Raw genomic sequence first — 18,496 nt, 5'->3', positions numbered from 1 at the left:
TCCCAGGGCAGAGCCGGTGACTCCCCCACCCTCTGAGAGAAGTGGGTGCGGAGACTTTGGGGCCACTCTGGAGCTGTTGCACAGAGCTCCACAGACAGGCCCCTGGTTTCCAGGGGCCTGAATTCCATGCCCTGTGGAGCAGCATCCCTGTACCGTGACCTGAGTGATGGAGGGGATGAGTGGGAGAAACCCCAGGTAAGTCCTGGCCTTACACGTGGTTTCCACTGGGAGGGACGGTCAGGCACCATGACGGCCATCTGCCTGGCCTCCTGGTACAGGAGTCCTAACACGTGGACACCTGACTCTGGGGGATTTATGGAGGGAGTGGGAGGCCCCAACTCCTCAGATGTTTTAGGACAGCAAACAGGGCTAACTCACAGATGATTCACAGCTACGAGGGCTCCGCCTCTGAGGTCAGGCCCATCCTAGGATCGCAGAACTGCACTTCCTGGGCAATTTAGAGCTACTGCTCTCACGGTGGCACACACGGATCACCTGGGGAGCTCCGGGAAGTCCTGACGCCAAGGTTGGTTCCAAGACAATCACCTCATAGTCTCAGGGAGAGAGTCCAGCCTCAGGGCGTTTAAACTCCCAGGTTATGTCAATGGTCGGACAACCTGCTTTAGAGCCAAATGTTTTCTTTCTTTTATTATTATTATTATTATTATTTTTGGCCACACCCCTGGCATGTGGAAGTTCCCACAGCCAGGGATCAAACTCGTGCCACTGCAGTGACCTGAGCCGCTGCAGAGACAATGCTAGATCCTTAACCCTCTGTGCCACGAGCAAACTTTCTGTGAGAGCCAGATGGTAAACCCTTTAGGGCTTGGTCCATCAGTCTTTTTGGAACTATTGATGCTGCTCATTGTGAACAAATGAGGGTGGCTACGTGTCAATAAAACTTTATTTACAAAAGCAGGTGGTGGGCCAGCTTTGGCCTTCGGCCCATTGCTTGCCAGCCCCTGCTCCAGACCAGTGCTGCTCAAACTGGAACATGTATACGAACCACAGTGGGGATGTTGAGAAAATGCAGACTCCATTTCATTGGGCCTGGGGCAGGCCTAACACTCTACATTTCTAGGCAGCTCTCAGGGACGGCAGATGCTGCTGGTTCCCAGACCACACTGAGGAGCAAGGCCTTCGGGAGATCGTTGTTGCAGAAAAGGGACCCTGCCCAGGACCCTTACCACTGGCAGCAGGTGATGCCCATGGACCCAGGGGAAGAACCAGGAGCCAGACTCCACCATCTCAAGTGATCCTGGAGCTCACGATAGGGTCCCACCTTTGCTTTCCAGACAGGCCATCCATCAGGCTGACAATGGGCTTCATGCCCAGTGCTTGCTTGTGAAAGCCCCTCCCAAACCACAGCACAGCTCAGCGGAAAACCTGACCGGATCTTTGGTTAGCCAGAGCCATCAGTTCAAATCCCTGAGGGACCCCCGCTTCCGGAGCGCTGAGTGCTGGACAAGCAACCTGTCACCGAGCCTGCGCTGTGCTGAAGCCCCAGACCAGACCGGGAGTTGCTGCAAAACAACAGGAATAAAAACTGATGACTGAGCTGACTGAGCACAACGAACACGTGATGAGGCCTTCTCCTCCTCATTTCATCCCCATTAGTTAATTAAACCCTCTCAAGAATGTTGGCATTATCTCTGTTTTAGAAAAGAGCATACAAAGACACAGAGAGGTTAAGTAACTCACCAAAGGTCACACAGCATTTCCCAGCAAGATCCTACAGGCAGATGCTCTGTCTCTCACTCGGGGTTGGGGGTCATAGGCTCTTCCTCGCCTCCCTTTAAGCCAAAATGTGCTACCCCCTTGTGCATTCCCTCCACGAGCACACACTGAGTCCCCAAGGGGGACACCAAATCACAGAAATAGCTCTTCAGTTGATGAAGATGAGGAACTACAACAGGACAGATGGAGGCTGCAGTGATGAGAAAACTTTAAAAGGGAGAGCAGGACTTCCCATTGTGGCTCAGCAGATTAAGAACCTGACATAGTATCCATAAGGATGCAGGTTTGATCCCTGGCCTTGCTTAGTGGGTTAAGGATCCAGCGTTGCTGTGGCTGTAGCTTAGGCAGCAACTGCAGCTCCGATTCGACCCCTGCCTGGGAACCTCCATGTGCCGCAGGTGTAGCCTCAGAACAAAAAAAGGCAGCGCGCACTGCAGACGAGACGGTGATTTATCCTGACCAGTGGGAGAAGGGAGGAGGCCTGATCTGAGACTCCAGAGGCTTCTGGTAGAGAAGGGTAAGAGGGGATGTTTCAGGGGGGGACCTGCTTGGGCAAAACATGCCGATGTGAGATCACCCTGTGTCCTTGCTGAATGACATACTGGATGTGGTTGGAGAGCTTGGCCAGCTTTAACGGCCAGGCTCAGAAATACAGGTAGCACCACTGGGGGCTTTTTCAGAAGGTGGAGGATGGACAGGGAATGCCACGTTCCACCCCACGATTCAGAGCCACGTGGTAGCTGGTTGAGGGGGGATGGCCATCAGTTCCAGGAATGAGAGGAGAGTCCAGTGGTACCAACCAACCAAGTAGGAGCTGGTGAGACTGAGTTCTCGGATGACAGGTCCTGATGAGACCTTCCCAACACCCAGCAATGCCCACTTCTGCACAATCTCACTCATTCATTCAACAAACATTCTACTGAGCATGTGCTATGTGCCAAGTGCCTCCATCGAGCAAATCCCAAGAGGGGTCTGCCCTCATGACACCCTCCATCTCTTGCACGTGGGGGAAAGGGGGCCCCGGTAGCCCAAGGTTGGTGGGAGAAGTGGAGTCAGAAATCAAGGGTCAGGACCAAGATGAAACAGTTTTCTGTTGCTGGAAGCCCCTTCCCTAATACTGGGCCCTTGCCCCTCTGATCCAACCCATTTGTCTACCTGGACAAAGCCCACATGGGGAATGCTAACTTGGCCCACAAGGGGCATCCTTTATAAGACACACAGATAGAGGTATGCTGGGCTGGCTGGTGCCAGCTCAAGTGTAGAGACTTGTAGTTTCCAGAAATTTTGCAGGTTGGTAGTTAAAAACAGTCATTATCAAAAATAGAAATGCATAACCTTACAATTAAAGAAATTATAATAAAAACAATTAAGTACTCAAAAAGCATCCCTTCCCAAGAACTTGGCTATATTTGCCTGTTATCTGTGCTCTTGTACGCAACCGAATCCACTCGGTGGGGAGGGTATGGTCACGTCCCTTCCCAATTCCACATTCACGCAGGTAGCTTGGAATTGGCACGGCAGGAGTATTTACACCCTGGCAGTCGGCACGTGCTACAAAGCACACCCTTGCCAGCACGGATGTGTCCTCAGAACCTGAGCAACATCTAACGCCCACACCCGTCACGTCTGTTCTGCTTGCAAGGAAACGGGTGCTTGAGGCAGCCAAGGCTGTTTTAATCATCAGTTAATCCTGTCCAGCCATCTGGAAAAACATCAGTGGTGCACACCATGAGGCACCTGCCCCTTGCTCCTGTCCGCCTCACCCACCTCCCTCAGGGCGGCCTCCTCCCCACCTCCTGGAAGATGCCACACTTGTTCCTGCCTCAGGGCCTTTGCACTTGCTGTGCCCTCTGCCTGGGAGACTCTCCCTCCAACTCTGCCTGACCGGTTCCTCCTTATCACTCAGGTCTGAGTGCAAATGTTCCCTCCCTAAAAGCTGCCCTCTCTTAAGTCAGCTGCCTCCTGACACCAGCCAACCTTCCGTGGCCCTAATCACCCCCTGAAATAGCCATGCTAATTTACCTGTGCCCTGTCCATCTCCTACATGGGCGTGACAGCTCTGGGGACCTTGTTTGTCCTGTTTGGTGTGGCATCACCTAGAGTGGTGAGATTGTGAAGGAAGGGCAAAGTGGACTGGAACCTGGCTACCGTCTGCACCCCATCAGGGCCCTCCTGCCACAGGCCCACACAAGCACGGCTCTTCTGGTACTCTTGGCAGCCCAAGAAATGCCCGGATGTGAGGTCTGTCAGCCCCTCACACCTCTCACCCCCTGGGGTCCGACTGATCCACGCTTACACTTTCTGTGTCCTTCTAGCCCTTTAGTGTGGTTGGCCTGGGACAGTGCTGACGGGGAGCTGGGTCTCCCCTACCACTTCACGGTTGCCCCCCGTGGAAAGGCCACATTCATCTTCTCCCCAAGCGACAGCCCAGCCTGCTAGGTCCCTGAGGCATGGCCTCTCCTGCTGCCTTCTTGAGAACAGTGTCCCCGAGGAAGTGTCCAAGAGACGGTGGGCCTGGACAAGTCCACTTTCTTTTTGTCTTTTTAGAGCCATACCTGCGGCATGGAAGTTCCCAGGCTAAGGGGTGAATCAGACCTGCAGCTGCCAGCCTACACCACAGCCATGGCAATGCCAGATCTGAGCCGCATCTGCGACCTACACCACAGCTCACGGCAACGCTGGATCCGTGACCCACTGAGTGAAGCCAGGGATCGAAACTGCAACCTCATGGATACGAGTTGGGTTCTTAACCTGCTGAGCCACAATGGGAACTCCCTGGACAAGCCCACTTAGCACAAAACTGGGCAGAGAATCAGGGACATCTGCTTGCTGGAGCCCTAAATCTGGACGCAGTCCCACCCAGCCCAGCTCGCCCCCAGCAGAGCGGAAATAGCCGCCTCCCGCAGGCTGGGGCGGCCCAGGCGAGTCAGACAGACCCTGAAGCTGGAGGCCCATCCGGCCGGAGTATCGCGCTGTTTTAAGACAAGCATGTAGGCGCTCACGCAGGCAGGGAGAAGCACAGCCCAACCTGGAGGCAATGTGGCCGTGACTGGCCTGCCACTCGTTCCCAGCAGACTGCATAGGCTGAGGCCATCACTGATGTCGTCCACACAGGGGGGCAGTCAGGGTCTGGGAACCAGCACCAACTGCACCATGGCCACTGCCTCCCCGGGGACTGTGTTTGGCTGGCCTTGCCCTGGAATGCCTTCCGGTCAGGCTGTCCCCTGTGTAAGCTGCCCGAGGCGCGGGAGACACTGAAGTGCAGAGCAACTGGGAACAAGGTCACCTGTCCCTCGGCAGGAAGCTGGGAGAGGAGGTGGGGGGAGGGGAGGGAAGATGAAGGAAAGTGAGAGACAGAGGAGAAGGTGTGGGTATGAGGGGGAGAGAGACAGGGAGGAGAGACGGGGGTGGGGGTGGGCCCATAGGCCGGAGAGAGCAAGGAGGAAGAGGGCCCCACCTCCCTGGACTTCCTCCCCCGGCCCCCAAGGAGCCGGAGGCTGGGCGCCCTGTCCCCATGCCCAGCTCCGCGGGAAGAGAAGATAGACCACGTGGCCTGGAGGAGTAGAGACCCCGACCAGCCCGGCTCCCCACCCCCTGCGGCCACATCACCCTGGGGGATGGAAGAGGGGTACTCACTCACCCTTGGGGACAGGCCCCCTCCGCAGCACGGCCCCCCCATGGCCAGGAGGGCCCTGTGGCCACCCTTGGTCACTGCCGCAGAGCGATGTGGCCCTGCCGCCTGGCTCACGCTGGCCTCACATCCTCGGCTCCCTGGCAGTTTGCATAGTTAGGCCAACCTCTGGCCATGGCATTCCTGGGCTCCAGCACTGCAATTATCCAGGATAATGTGGCTCCTCCATCCACGAATCATGAACTATAAACCACTGCACCGTCACCAGTGCTCTGAGCTGGCCCCAGCCTCAGCCGGTGATTCACAGCGAGGAGAGGACACGGGGGCGTGGCCCACAAGTTCACAGGCCATTCATGGCTGAAGCTGGGGGCCAGGGGCCCAGAGCTGGGGACTTGGCCCTCTCCTGCTCAAAGTCAGGTGTGTGGGGTTGGCAGGGGTTGGAATTCCCGAGTCTCCCTCAGTCTGAAGCTTCTGGAAAGTGGACAGCACCCTCTCTTCGATAAGAAGGTCATCCCGACACTCCAAAGGGCCAGCACGTGTCCATGGCTCCAGCCCCTATAGGCCCAGGCCACAGCACAGAGGACGCCAGGGCAGCCCTGCCCTCTCGGGGCAGCACTGGTCATTGAGGGTCTGAGCCCAGAGGCATCCAACAGCAACTGCTTTTCATCTGGAGATTTTATATTCCCTTTTATAACCATCCATGCTTTCAAAAGGCAACCACCGCAATGATGAATAAGGGGCTTGGCCAGCACAGGGTGTGGCAAGGGCATGACACAGCAGGTGTCACCTGAACACACATGGTGACATTTTGCTGCACACGCTGTGGTTAAGTGTTGGGGCAGGTCAGGACCACTGTGGATTGTAATTTCCAAATATGCAAATACACGGGAATTCATCCCCAGGATGGACTGGCCAGGTCCTCTTCTAGAAAGGGACCTGCTGTCCCAGCTGCAGCCTAGCCCCAGGGCAAAGACTGGCCCTCTCTCTCTCCACCTGGGGACATCTGGGAAGGGCCATTTGAGCTCCAGAGTGCATTCCAGGGTCAGTCAAGATGGCCAGTGAGCCTGTGCCTGGCCTTGATTTCCCCTTCTGCTACCCTGCTCCCTTGGCAGGCAGGGGCTCGCCAGTAAGCATCCTGAGACCGAGGCCCTGAGAGGGTCCCAGAACAGCAGCATCACTATTGCCGGAGGACTTCTTAGAAATGCAGAGTCTCAGGCCCCAGCAATCTGTGATTTCACAAGCCCTCCCGGTGAAAGTTCAAGAATTTCAGCTGGACGCCATCTCCATCTCAGGGTCCGTGACTCAGCCTGGGTCACATCCCTTCCTGGACCCAGTGAGGGCACAGCCCGAGGACACTGGCTGTGGCCAGTCTTGGGTGGGTGGTGGTGTTAGGAGAAAGAAGGAGGTCAACAATCTGGGGAGAAAAATTTCCCACTGTCGGTGCCGTGGGTTCCGTTCCTCCCCAGACGTGGTGATCTGAGCCTGGGGCCAGGGGTGGCCTCCCCTTGTCACCCCGGGGCAGGAATGACAAGGGTGGGGCACTGGTGTCAGGTGTGCCTCTGTCTCTGGCCCTGAGCCATGACCAGCCACCTTGGGAGATGCACCTTCTATGAGGTAGCAGCCTGGAAAAGGGCTGGCTTTCTTTTTTTTGGCTTTTTAGGGCCGCACCCATGGCATATGGAAGTTCCCAGGCCAGGGGTTGAAATGAAGCTATAGCCGCTGGCCTATACCACAGCCACAGCAATGCCAGATCTGAGCCACATCTGCAACCTATACCACAGCTCACGACAACGCCAGATGCTTAACCCGTTGAGAACGGCCAGGGATTGAAGCCGTGTCCTCATGGATACTAGTTCAGTTCATTACCACTGAGCCACAATGGGAACTCCCAGGGCTGGCTTTCTGACACCTCAGAAGTCCCACTTTGTGTCTGTCTCAGCGACTCTTAATCAGGAGAGGCTGTGAGATGCTGAGACAGCTGAGCTAGGGGGCTGCCCTCTCTCTAGCTTCCTGAAGGATCATGGTCTCATACGGCTCTGAAGGTAAAGCCCTATAGCCCTGGCATGCAGTAGGCACTCAATAATTGCTCCCCTGGATGACCACACCATATTGTGCATCTCTGTGGAGGTGGGTGGGTGAGGACCTTGGAGAAATGAGGGCCCATCTGAGGGGCATCAGTCAGCTGACAAGCTGAGTAGCCCCTCATGGCCATTCTTAGCTACAGCGTGGCCCTGAGCCACAGGAACCCCACCCGGAACAAAGCCTCTGCAGCCACCAGCCACCCAGAAGAGGAAGAGACATGCATGGGGCTGGGGGTGCTGAAAGAGACTGCCATAGAGACAGGGAGGGGGAATCAGGAGAGAGACAGGCCGGAGTGAAAATAGCCCCCAGCATCTCCCACAGACTACATGGTACAGGGAGCAAAGCAAAGCTAAAAGTGGCAGAGTCTTTCCAGCCACTGGCCTCCTGGGAGCTGGGGGCAGGCAGGGGCCAGGAGTTGGGAGAGTCCTCATGAGTGGAGACAGAGACACAGACGGGGTCGGGGGCAGAGACCCAACCAGGAGCTTAGTCGGGCACATTCTATCCTCAGCGAGACCATCTGCCACCCTGATCCAGCAGAGCCTGGCACAGACGGAGAAATCCACATCCTCCGAGGTGGGTTAGGGCCAGCTTCCAAAAGACTGCCCGTGCAGTCAAAACACTGCAAAAGGGACCACTGGGGGCCCCCGCTTCAGCTCCAGTGGCTGACGGTGCCATGTTTGAATCCTGAATCTGCCACACAGGGCCGATTCCTCAGGAAGCAACTTCACCTCCCTGTGCCTCCACTTCCTCCCCTATGAAAAGGGCACAATGACTGTACCTCACCCGGAAAGCTGCTTTGAGTTAAAACGCATCAATCCCTTAGCCCAGCACCGGGCACACAGTTATAGCTGGTCCTGAGCAAACATCGCCCTTCTGTTTTTATTGTTGCTTTCATGGCTTCCACATGGCAGTCAGCGGCATTGCTGTCCCATTCACACCCTGAGAATTCTGACAGGGCTCTGATGTCCTATTGGACTTCCAGCGTCCCATCCCACCCCCAGCCATGAGGGGACCAGAGATGACCTAAGTCTTCTTCTAAAACTAGGAGGACCCAGGAAGACAGGTGAGTATGACATGCTCCCCTTCAAGAAATAAATACCCCATGGGAGTTCCCGTTGTGGTGCAGTGGAAACGAATTCAACTAGTATCCATGAGGATGCAGGTTCGATCCCTGGCATTGCTCAGTGTGTCAGGGATCCAGTGTCGCTGTGGCTGTGTCTGTGGTGTAGGCCAGCAGCCATAGCTCTGATTTGACCCCTAGCCTGGGACCTTCCATGTGTCTTGGGTACAGCCCTTTAAAAAAAAAGGCCAAGAAATAAATATCCCACGGTTGGTTCAGCTTCCATCTGCCTGAGAAGACATAGCGGGGGTGGGAGGGGGGTCCTCCTGGCCCTGATGCCACATCCCTGAGGTGTCCACAGTTCACTTGCTGGGAACAGCCCCGTTAGCCATCTTCCTGTGACTGCTGAGGAGACAAGGGCGCTGTGGCCAGGGATGGAGGGAAAGGGCTGAGTGGTTTACCCAGGAGCCCATGTGGCAAGAAGGGTCAGGAGAGATAAATTGGGGTGAATGACCCAGGGTAGGCTTGATAAATGACTCGGGGGTGGGGAGTGTGCTATGGCCTGGGATTCCCGCCTGACGCCAAGGTCCTGAGCTGCTGGGGTGGGTGAGACACAAGGATGGGACAGCAGAATTATCCCCTGGGCACCTGCTGTGCCTCCAGCAGAGAATGACTGTTCCCTAGCCCTCGGCACCTCACCCTCCAGGCTCTTTCCCACCTGGCACTTCTGGTTGCCCCCATCCCCACCCCCCCACATCTGTCCACAGTGTCAGCCCACTGGGGACCACTGCTGCCTGCACCACCCATCCATCCATGTATAGGCGCCCAAGCAGATTCACCCACACCCACACCACACTAGCCAGGCTGGGGAACCCCCGCCCGTCTCACTAAGAGATTTATCAGAAGGATCCCAGGTTTTATAAAACCAGGGAGAGAGAAAGAAGCTCAGGCTCGCTCCAGTAATTGCATCTTGAATTAATAAGAGGGGCTGCAGGGCTCGTGTCTGCCGTTTATTTCGCTGTCACAGGGCAGAGAGAAGAGTTACAGCCACAAAGTCAACACTGGGGTTGACCCACTTATTCCATATTTATGAACAGGGCTGGCGGGCAGGGGTGAGGGCAGTGGATCTGCCTGGCACAGAAGCCCTTCCAGGGTTTGTCCATAAATCTCCGTCCCTGCCAGGGCCCAGGCCACAGTGCCCCTCTTTGCAGCTCCAGCTGATCAGAGGGAGGGAAGAGCCCCAAAGGCAGGTCCTGTGGCCCAGGGAGATAGTGCCTCCTGCCCTGCTTTCTTCTCTCTTTCTGCAAGAGGCCGGGCACAGAGGCAATCCTGCTCCACCCTGGGAGCCCCAGCCTGAAACACCAGCTTGGGCAGAGGGTAAAACCTCCCCAAAGAAACCCCATGTTTCTCAGCACTGCAGATACCACAGCTAGTCCAGCAAAACGCTGACAAAAAGAGGAAACAAATAGTTCTCCTCTGCTATAAAACATTCCAGGCCCTCCCAGTGCCCTGGCCTCGCCTGGCCTCTGTCCCAAGTCACATAATCCTCTCTTTACCTCTTCCCCCAGCCTTTCCATACTCCATGCCAGAGGTCTTATACTGAGGGCTGAGGACAGATTTCAAGAGCAGATATGAACTGTTTGGCCTATAAAGTGTTTCGCTGTTACTGTTTCTTATGTGACCTATGATTTAAAAATCAGGCCATTTCACATAATTTCAGACCTCCAGCTCATCATTGAAAATCAGATCTGGCAATACAGGACTACTTAGCCAAGAGCGAGCTGGAGCTGATATGAGGCACAAGCTCGCTAGTTAGCCACAGGCCTCACCACCCCCTATTGCTTCCCATGGATTGCTTCCGATGGATTCATTCAAGACCTGGAAGGTTTTGAGACCTCTGTTCCTAAGACTATAAAGATAACAGGCACTCTCTTTGGTGCCTGGTGCTTTTGTACCTGCTCTTCCTTCTGCCTAGGACATCCTCACCTTGTCCACCCGAAAGGTGCTCCTCTCCTCATCTTTGGAGCCCCTTACTCAATGGAGCCTCTCTGGCAGACCACCAGCATGCCGACTTAGAACTGCCTGTGTACACCTAGTCTAGACAACCAGCATGGAGTCCCCTGTGTTCAGCACACAACTGTCCAAGGGGCAGGTGAGTCCGCAAGCAAGGGCTTAACACTGCCAAGCAAAGGCATGGCAGCCAGGACCAGAGCCAAGGGGCACTGACACTCCCTCCAGCCCCCTGGGACTCATCCCCTCCCTAAATGACATCAACACACAGTCTTTGTCTCCCTCTCGGCACAGGGTGAGCAGGAGATGGGCTCCATCTCTCCCCATCTGACTGGGAACCCTTTCCTCTCCAGGGTCCCTAGTCTAGCCACCAGGAAGGGCCTCATAAGGCCACCCACAGGGCCCCCACAAAGGCTGGGGGCACCGGGGAGACTAGAAAGAGAATTGGCACATAGGAGATGCTCAACAAACAGCTAACAATGTTTATAAAGTCAATCTAGAGGCCTTATCATCCCCATTATTTTGCCACAGTCCCCACCATTCCCTACTGTCTCTTGTACCAGCATATTTATATAAGCTCCCTGCCTGGCATTTCTTTGAGTTTTTGCCTCTCAGACTAGAAAAAATCCTAAGCTCACGTCAATTTCTAATACACCACAGTTACATCTTTAGAACTAAATGACTCCAAGCCAGTAGACCTCGGTTTTACACGTCTGTTGGACGGACGAGCAGGCTGGCCAATGGTGGTTACACCAAACTAGGGGAAAATCTTATCCTCAAACCAAACACAGCCACCCTTCAATGGTCTGGGCCAATGGCAACCAATGCTCAGGCGTGGTCATTTTGGCCTGATGTGCAAAATCAGTGAGGGGTTGTCAACACATCTGCTTCCCTAATTCCACAGGGGCTTAGCCAGCAGGAAAGTGGATCTGTACTCCTGAAGCACGGTTCCCAGAAAGCAAGAAAGGAGACATGGCATGGACCTAGAAAGCTGTGTGGACCAACCCACTGCAGGATGTGGGACTCAATCCCCAAGTGGCTGTTTTAGAGTGGACACTGGGACCCCACTGGTGATGGCTGGACTCAAGCCCTGCCCTCGCCAGCCTGGGAAAGGGAAGACGGTGGCCCAGTGGGGGAGGTGGAAGACCCTGATATCAAGGAGCTCCCACCTCAGAGAACCTCGGCATCCTGTCCTCCCCACTTATGCTACTCCTGGCCTTCGTCACTCTCCCCTGTCCCCCCAGGGCCAGGCCAGAGGCCTCAGGGAAGGGCCTGCCTCACCCAGCTCCAGTCCGGCATCCAATAGCAGCATCCAGCGCTTTCTGCAGCGCCCAGCCCAAGTCCCTCCTCCTGCAGCACAAACTCACCTCCCTGCCCCACCCCCAGGTACTCCTCGTATCTGCGCTGGGCTGACTCTCAACAGCCTGGCAGTGAAACAAACCCATTCCTCTCCCTCCATCTCCCAAACCCCAAGCACTTGTGAGCCTCCCTTCAACTGTGTGCTACTGACCCTCATCGCCCTTAACATTATTTACTGAATTTTTTTTTAAACAAACTCCCTTTTCCTCTAACTCAGAGATCAGCAGACTTTCTCCATAAAGGACCAGAGAGTGAGGATGTCAGGCTTTGCTATTGCTGTCATGCCTACTCATCTCTGCCGTTGTAACAGAAAAGCTGCCACAGGAATATGTCAACGAATGGGCGGGTCCGTGCCAATAAAACTTTATTCACAAGAACAGGTGGCAGGCCTGACTTACCTGAGGACCATAGTTTGCCAAATCCTGCTCTAATTTAAACAACCCTTCAGTCGTATCCAAAAAAGTGATATCCAAGAAAATGCAGGTTGAAGTACTGGCTATACTTTTCTTTCCAATATGCATAAACACCAAAAACTATGAAAAATGTTTAAATGTGAAGCTTGTGGGCCAGCCCGCGTCATCCAGCCCCGGCTCTGGAAATGTCACCACAGGGACAACGGGTCACCAAACCAGGCATTCTAGAATTTTCCAGGCTGAGAATGGAAGCAGCCATTTCTCCCAGCTCTCCTCTGCTGCTGGGGTAGGCCAAACACCCCCAGAGGGGGTCTCCCAGCCACCACTGAGGGCGTCCAAACTGCTGAGCATTAGTGCAGACACCGCCGCAAGCGGCCCCGGAGCATGTTGGGAGCCGTCCCCAAGCCCGCCCCACCCCCGCTCTCACCTGGCTCTTGCCACGGCGCCGGTAGCTCCGCCTCACCAGGCTCTTGTAGTTCTCATTCTTCTTGGTCAGGTAGTAGTAGAGGACACACTCAGCCACCGTCTGCAGGGCGGAGAGAGAAAACAGCTCTATAGAGTGTGCACTGTGGATGCTCAGGGCAGGCGGCTGGGAGCCAGAAGGCCTGGGTTCAATTCCTGCCTCTTCCACCTACCAGCTGGGTGACCCTGGCCAGCTTACCTAACCTCTCTGGGCCTCAGTTTTCTTGCCTGTGTAATGGGCGTACTCAGAGCACATACTTCACAGGGTTGTCCTGAAGACCAATTAAATTAACACACATACACATAAAGGATGTGGGACTGCACCCAGCACAGGGCACGCACAGCTGCTACTGGTAACCATGACAACAAAGCTGTCATGTGCCATCCCGGCACTAAGTGAACAAAGGCTCCCAGCTCCTCAACTTGGGTCTGAGGTCTCCTTTCTCTCACCCCAGTTTCTTCTTCCATAATATCCGGGGCCCTGAGTAACCTCTTCAAAGCTCCTTGCGTCTGCCCGATTAAGGTCCCCAAGCAACACTTCATCTCTTGGAATGTTTTCTAACTTTTCTCTGTCTTGGTCTTTTCCACAATTTTCATTTTCTGGGTCTGAATCCTGGTGCTGCTTCTTACTGAGTAAGTGACTGGCCCTCTCTGAAGCCTACCACCTCCTCGTCCACAAGGACCAGTAAGAGCATGTCCTCAGAGCAACTGGAGGACACAAGATGAGGATGCTGCCACCTGCGGCCGCGGGGCTGGTCTAGGTGCTCACTAAAGCCGGCAGCCATCGCTGACACGATGTAAAGTGTCGGTATGATGCTCGGAGCTGGTGCCACGCCAGGACCTGGCCCCTGAGGGGCATCCCATGAGGGCTGCTGGGTGCAGAGGCGGGCTGGGCCTCAAAGCCCTGTGTCCTTATCCACTTCCTGGATTGTGCTATGAACAGGGGCTGCTCCCAGGCTAAATTTGGCCACCAGCATGGCCTGCCAAATAGTGAAGAAAAACATTTTACAATCAGATGCCAGCATTTGCAAACTGGGTGATGTGGGCGTCCAACTTCTCCTTGAACAAATTCTGGAGAATACCTTCCTGTGCTGGGCGACCACGGGCTGGCCCTAAAGCATCAGGTGGCCCTCCACAAGGGCAGGGGTTGGCCAGTCCACCCAGCTCCCACCCTACTATTCGCCTCTCTCATGCCAGTCCTCAAAGGCATCGCTGGAACCTCCAGCTTCAGACTCTTCTGGAAACTCTATTGAAGTCTCAGCTTGGGCTGCCTCTTAGCCAAAGAACAGATAAAGTTTTTCCGGCACAGGGACCTCTGATCCCCTCATTCCCAAACGGTGCTGGTCAATTACCAATTTCAGAAACCCCTGTTTCCATCTCTGGGAGCCCCAACCTAAAGCCTCCTGTGTGGTCCACACCCCTAGGAAGAAGCTGTCGCTCCCTCGGAGGAGAGGCTATTTATAGGGCTTGCTTCTCCACACTGGTTTTTCAGGCAGGGAGAGATTTCATTTCCCCACACTGCCCCATCTCCCTCCTTCTATGGTTATCAGCTCATTAAGGGCAGATGCTGGGAACAACTGTTACCCTTTAAAATAACCGCCCGGATCCTGCTCCGACCGCCCTCCCACAGCAAGGAAGTATGAGGCCTCCAGCAGCTGGGTATTTGCAAAGCTGGGGATGGGCGGGCACCCCACCTCTGAGAAACAAGATTTAGGGAAACGTTGCTTAGAACACCCAGCATGGCAACTCCAGAAAGTAAACCTTTTCAGGAAGCTTGTCTGGCTCCGCCCTGATGATGTGGAGTCCAATGGCCAACTGTGACCTAGGGCCACATCCAGCCCCCAGACCAGCTCCTTCCTACCTGTGGCTGATCCAGCCACTGCCTAGGCCAGCCTCGTGGGTGCATAAAAGGGGGCTTTCCCATTCTCTGGGATGCTTTGTATCCACCTGCTAACGGGAGCCAGAGCAGAGAGAGGCGCTGCCCCAGGCTGGGTTTGGGGCCAAGGTGGGGTGCAAATGTCTGTGTGTGGGGTGGCGGGGTTGGCCTCACCCCCGGCCTGTGGAAGTTCCCAGGCCAACGATCGAACCCGTGCCATTACAGTGACAACACCAGATCCTTAACCCACTGCACCACCAGAGAACTCCTCGAGTGTCAGTTCTATGTAAAGGTCTACTCAGTGGGGATGAGGACTTGCCAGCCACACGCCAGGGTTGGCATCAGGGTTATCAACATAGTGTGACCATCAGAGGAACTAGAAGGGTCACTTCGTCCAGGACCCCAGAGGACAACCACTCTTGCCCATCCAGCCTTAACTAGGAGGCCAGGCATGGCATATGGCTTCTGGAACCTGAGCCCAATCTGTCAGGATGCTGGCTGCCCTGTCTAAGGAGCAGTCTTTGGAGAAGCCTGCAGTGCACACAGCTCTCCTGGGGTTTCCCGGCCTTAGCTCCACCCCCAGGGCAGGGGCGGGGCCTGTGGCTGCTTCTCCCAGGAGGGAGGAAGGAGGGAAGTGCTCGCAGACACAGTAAGGAAAGCAAGGAGCAAGCAGGCAGAGGCTTCGTGGGCGGGGTGGGAGGGTCCTTCTCCCTGGCCCCGGCGGCCGCGGCAGGAGTGGACGCCAAAAGGGACGGATGGCGCAGGGCTAGCAGGCAGGCACTTACCTTCCTCTCCAGGAATGATGCGATCAGGCCGAAGTTCTTGGGGTGCTGCATGAACCTGTAGGGAGAGAAGGGCGACCCTGAGACCAGGACGAGAGGAGCTTCCCGGCTGGGCAGCCGCCGAGCTCCCGGGCGCCTGCCATCTCCGCTGGCCCGGCTGGACGGGCGCCGCCCCACTCGGAGCAATTAAGCCCAGGGGGGTGTGGGAAGGGCTGCGGGCGGGACCGAGGGGTAAGAGAGGGCGTTCCTTGGAGTGAGTCACTGGTTTTAGCGCCTTTGAAAATACATTTGTTTGTCCTGCTGGAGGCGGGTTCCAGGAAAAATGAGGACATTACATGCAGCCCTTTGCTGGGGTTCCCCCCCTTTTAAAATCTCCTTTTGTTTCTATCTCCGGCTGGGCCTGGGAAGCTGGGCCTTGCCCGGCCCACTCGGGGGCCCCCACTGGCGAGGTCACAGGGCAGGACTGGTGAGGCCGCTGGGCCTCCCCGGGAGAGGTGGGAGCAGAGGCTCTGGGCGCCCGCAGGGAGGCAGGCAGAAGGCAAGCCAGCCCAGGAGGAGGCAAGAAGGGACTGAAGCTGGAGGGGTGGCGGGGAGCTGGCGCCCCACCAGCTGGCTTCCTGAGCTGCCGGGAGAATTACTGGGAAAGAGCTCGGCCTGGCTGAAATGTCAGGGCCACAGGAGCAGGCGGACAGCGGGGGTGGAGATGTGGGTCAAGGCTGCTCTGGGGCCCTGGGGAGGCTGGGCGGAGCCTTGGCCTGCCCGTCCCCAAGAAGCACCACCGGCCCCGCGGTCTCCCCCAGGGAGAGAAGAGGCTGCTGGCAAGGCAGGGGCCCTGGGACCCCGGGAGGGAGCCTGGGCCAGCGCCTGGCGATCGTCCTGCCCAGCCCTCCAGATGGCTGGGCAGGCGGCCAGGGGGCCCCTCCCCTGCTTCCCAACCAGACACTGGAGAATCCGGAACGGCCTCTTCTTTCTTCCCAGAGGAAGCCGCGAGTCCGAGTCCCAGGCAGGCTTCCCAGCCTAGGAACCTGCCTCAGGCAGTTTGCAAAGCTGGAGACACCCCAACGCCTTTCTTTTCCAGACAGACAGAATCTTCCCTTCCCCTCCTCTCCTTGCCCAAGTGACACTTCCTTCCCCCCGAATCCTTTCCTCGAGATTTCCCCAAGCAGAGGGAGAGTCCCCAGGAGACCAGGAATCAAACTTGAGAATCTCTTAGGGCACCTGTTTCACCCCCCTCCAACCTATCTATACCTGTACCCTCTGCCCATGTTTACTGATTGTTATGCACTGAGCACCTAGAGACACTGAATAAGGAGACACTGTGACTACATCCATTTTACAGATGTGGAAACTGAGGCTCAGGCAAGGGAAATAGAAGCTCCAAGTCACAAAGCCAGTAACTGGTGGAGTTCTACGCCACTGGTACACAACTGTCAAAGGCCCCAAGTGCTATTAATTCTGCTGAAAACAAGAAGTCTCCGAGAACCTTAAAAGATGCAAGCTGTCATAGGGGGGCCCCAGCAGATACCTGCCCAGCCTGAGTCCCCCCTTCTTCAGCTACTGGATTAACAGTGTGTGAAATCGTTAGATCAGAATAGCGACATGAAAGCTCCAGAAAGGCCAAACACAGAAAGCACCCCCAGAAACTTTTTTTTTTTTAAAGAAAGCATAAATAAATAGAAATATCAAACACACGAGGGGAAATTTAAACACCAAGCCAACAGTAACTCTTAGCATCCATGACTGTTCTGTAGTCGCTTCATATAAGGAGAACAATCAGGTCTGTGACCGTGAGAACCTAGAAATGAGCCGCTAAGGACCTGGGTTTTCTGTCTCTGAGCAGCAAACCCCAAACACATCACGGGAATTGCTCCCCAAAGTACGATTTCCTGTGGAAGACTGCCGAATCTGTGTGAGGCGCTAACACTGCAGAAATCTGTGTTAGAGGGTGTGTTCTACCATCCGGCTCCCTTTATGTCTGTTTTAGAATTTCCATAATCAAAAGCCATTCCAAAAAAACCCAAAGAACAAAACCCACGACTTTCCATGCAAGACCCTCTTTCATCGCTCCTCTTGCATTTCCAAGTCCTGCTCTCTGTGCCAGCTGCTACACCCAGCCTTGCCCATGACCTGGAATCATCCCTGTCCCTGAAGCCCCATCTGGCACTTGGGAGCCACCCCACTCTGCCAAGGGCACAAAGACCCCGAGGCCCTGCGGCCTGGCCCTACAGCAGATGGCTGCAGAGCGCTGGTCATCTCTTTTGCAGAAACTCTCCTGGAGGTGAGGTCTTCTCTGGAGGTGGAGGGGGACATGGACGTGGAGGTTGAGCGGCCAGGCCCAACACGCCCACCTGCCTAAACACTGAGGCTCTATGTGTGCCTGCGTTTCCTACCCTCTCGCCTCACCGGGGGGGGCAGAGTCCTGAGGAGGCGCTTTGTGCCCTGGATGTGCTTCCCTGGGTCACAACTTTCGAGTTTCGTGGGAGAAAGGAGGGCTTTCTCCATCTGACTCCTCACTCGTCTCCCCAAAACAGCCATTCTCCTCTGTCATTTTCAGAAGCCCCAAGCTTCACCCCTTAGCATCCAGTTCCTGCCTCTGCTTTCCAAAGCAACCCTCAGCTCCCGCTCCTTGGCTCTACATCCCCCTTTCTCCAACAAGCCTTTCCATAGCAGCTGAGCCCTTGCCCCGAAGCTGGGGGAATCGGAATCCTGCTGCCGCCATTTGCAAGCTGTGTGACCTTTGTTAAGTGTCTTAACCTCTCTGAGCCTCTACTTCCTCATCTGTGTAATAGGGATGGCCTGGTAATGCTGCTATGAGGGATAAGAGGCACAAATGCACAAAACCCAGAAAACATCTGTCCTGGGTCTGCGAGGAAGGACATGCCCCACAAATAGCCACTTGCCCAGTAAAATGAAAACCCCAAAGACACTGGCCAGACCTATATCCCTGCCCAAGGCTCCAGTACAGCTTCAAAGGTCCTCTTGCCTCGTTCTGATGCATGCTGCCCCATTTCACAGAAAGCTGCCCTGACACTTTGTACTGGTTTGAATAGTGTCCCCCAAATATCATGTTCACCCAGAACCTCC

The 18,496-nt window shown here is 55.4% G+C and overlaps 1 protein-coding gene across 27 annotated transcripts in view; it reads right to left on the bottom strand.

Annotated features, from left to right (window-relative positions):
* The window catches only part of NCOR2 (nuclear receptor corepressor 2), a 228,297-nt gene that overhangs the window by 77,356 nt on the left and 132,445 nt on the right, over nt 1–18,496 (bottom strand). For all 27 annotated transcript variants that reach the window (XM_047762226.1, XM_047762212.1, XM_047762205.1 and 24 more), the window contains 2 exons: nt 15,416–15,470; nt 12,720–12,818 (listed from right to left, as the gene is read on the bottom strand). In XM_047762226.1, the coding sequence (XP_047618182.1) occupies nt 12,720–12,818; nt 15,416–15,470 (154 nt within the window). The remainder of the gene's footprint in view (nt 1–12,719; nt 12,819–15,415; nt 15,471–18,496) is intronic.

Source organism: Phacochoerus africanus, chromosome 15 (genome assembly GCF_016906955.1).
Source record: "Phacochoerus africanus isolate WHEZ1 chromosome 15, ROS_Pafr_v1, whole genome shotgun sequence".
NCBI classification, from domain to species: domain Eukaryota; kingdom Metazoa; phylum Chordata; class Mammalia; order Artiodactyla; family Suidae; genus Phacochoerus; species Phacochoerus africanus.
This window is presented reverse-complemented; position numbering and strand designations above follow the sequence as displayed.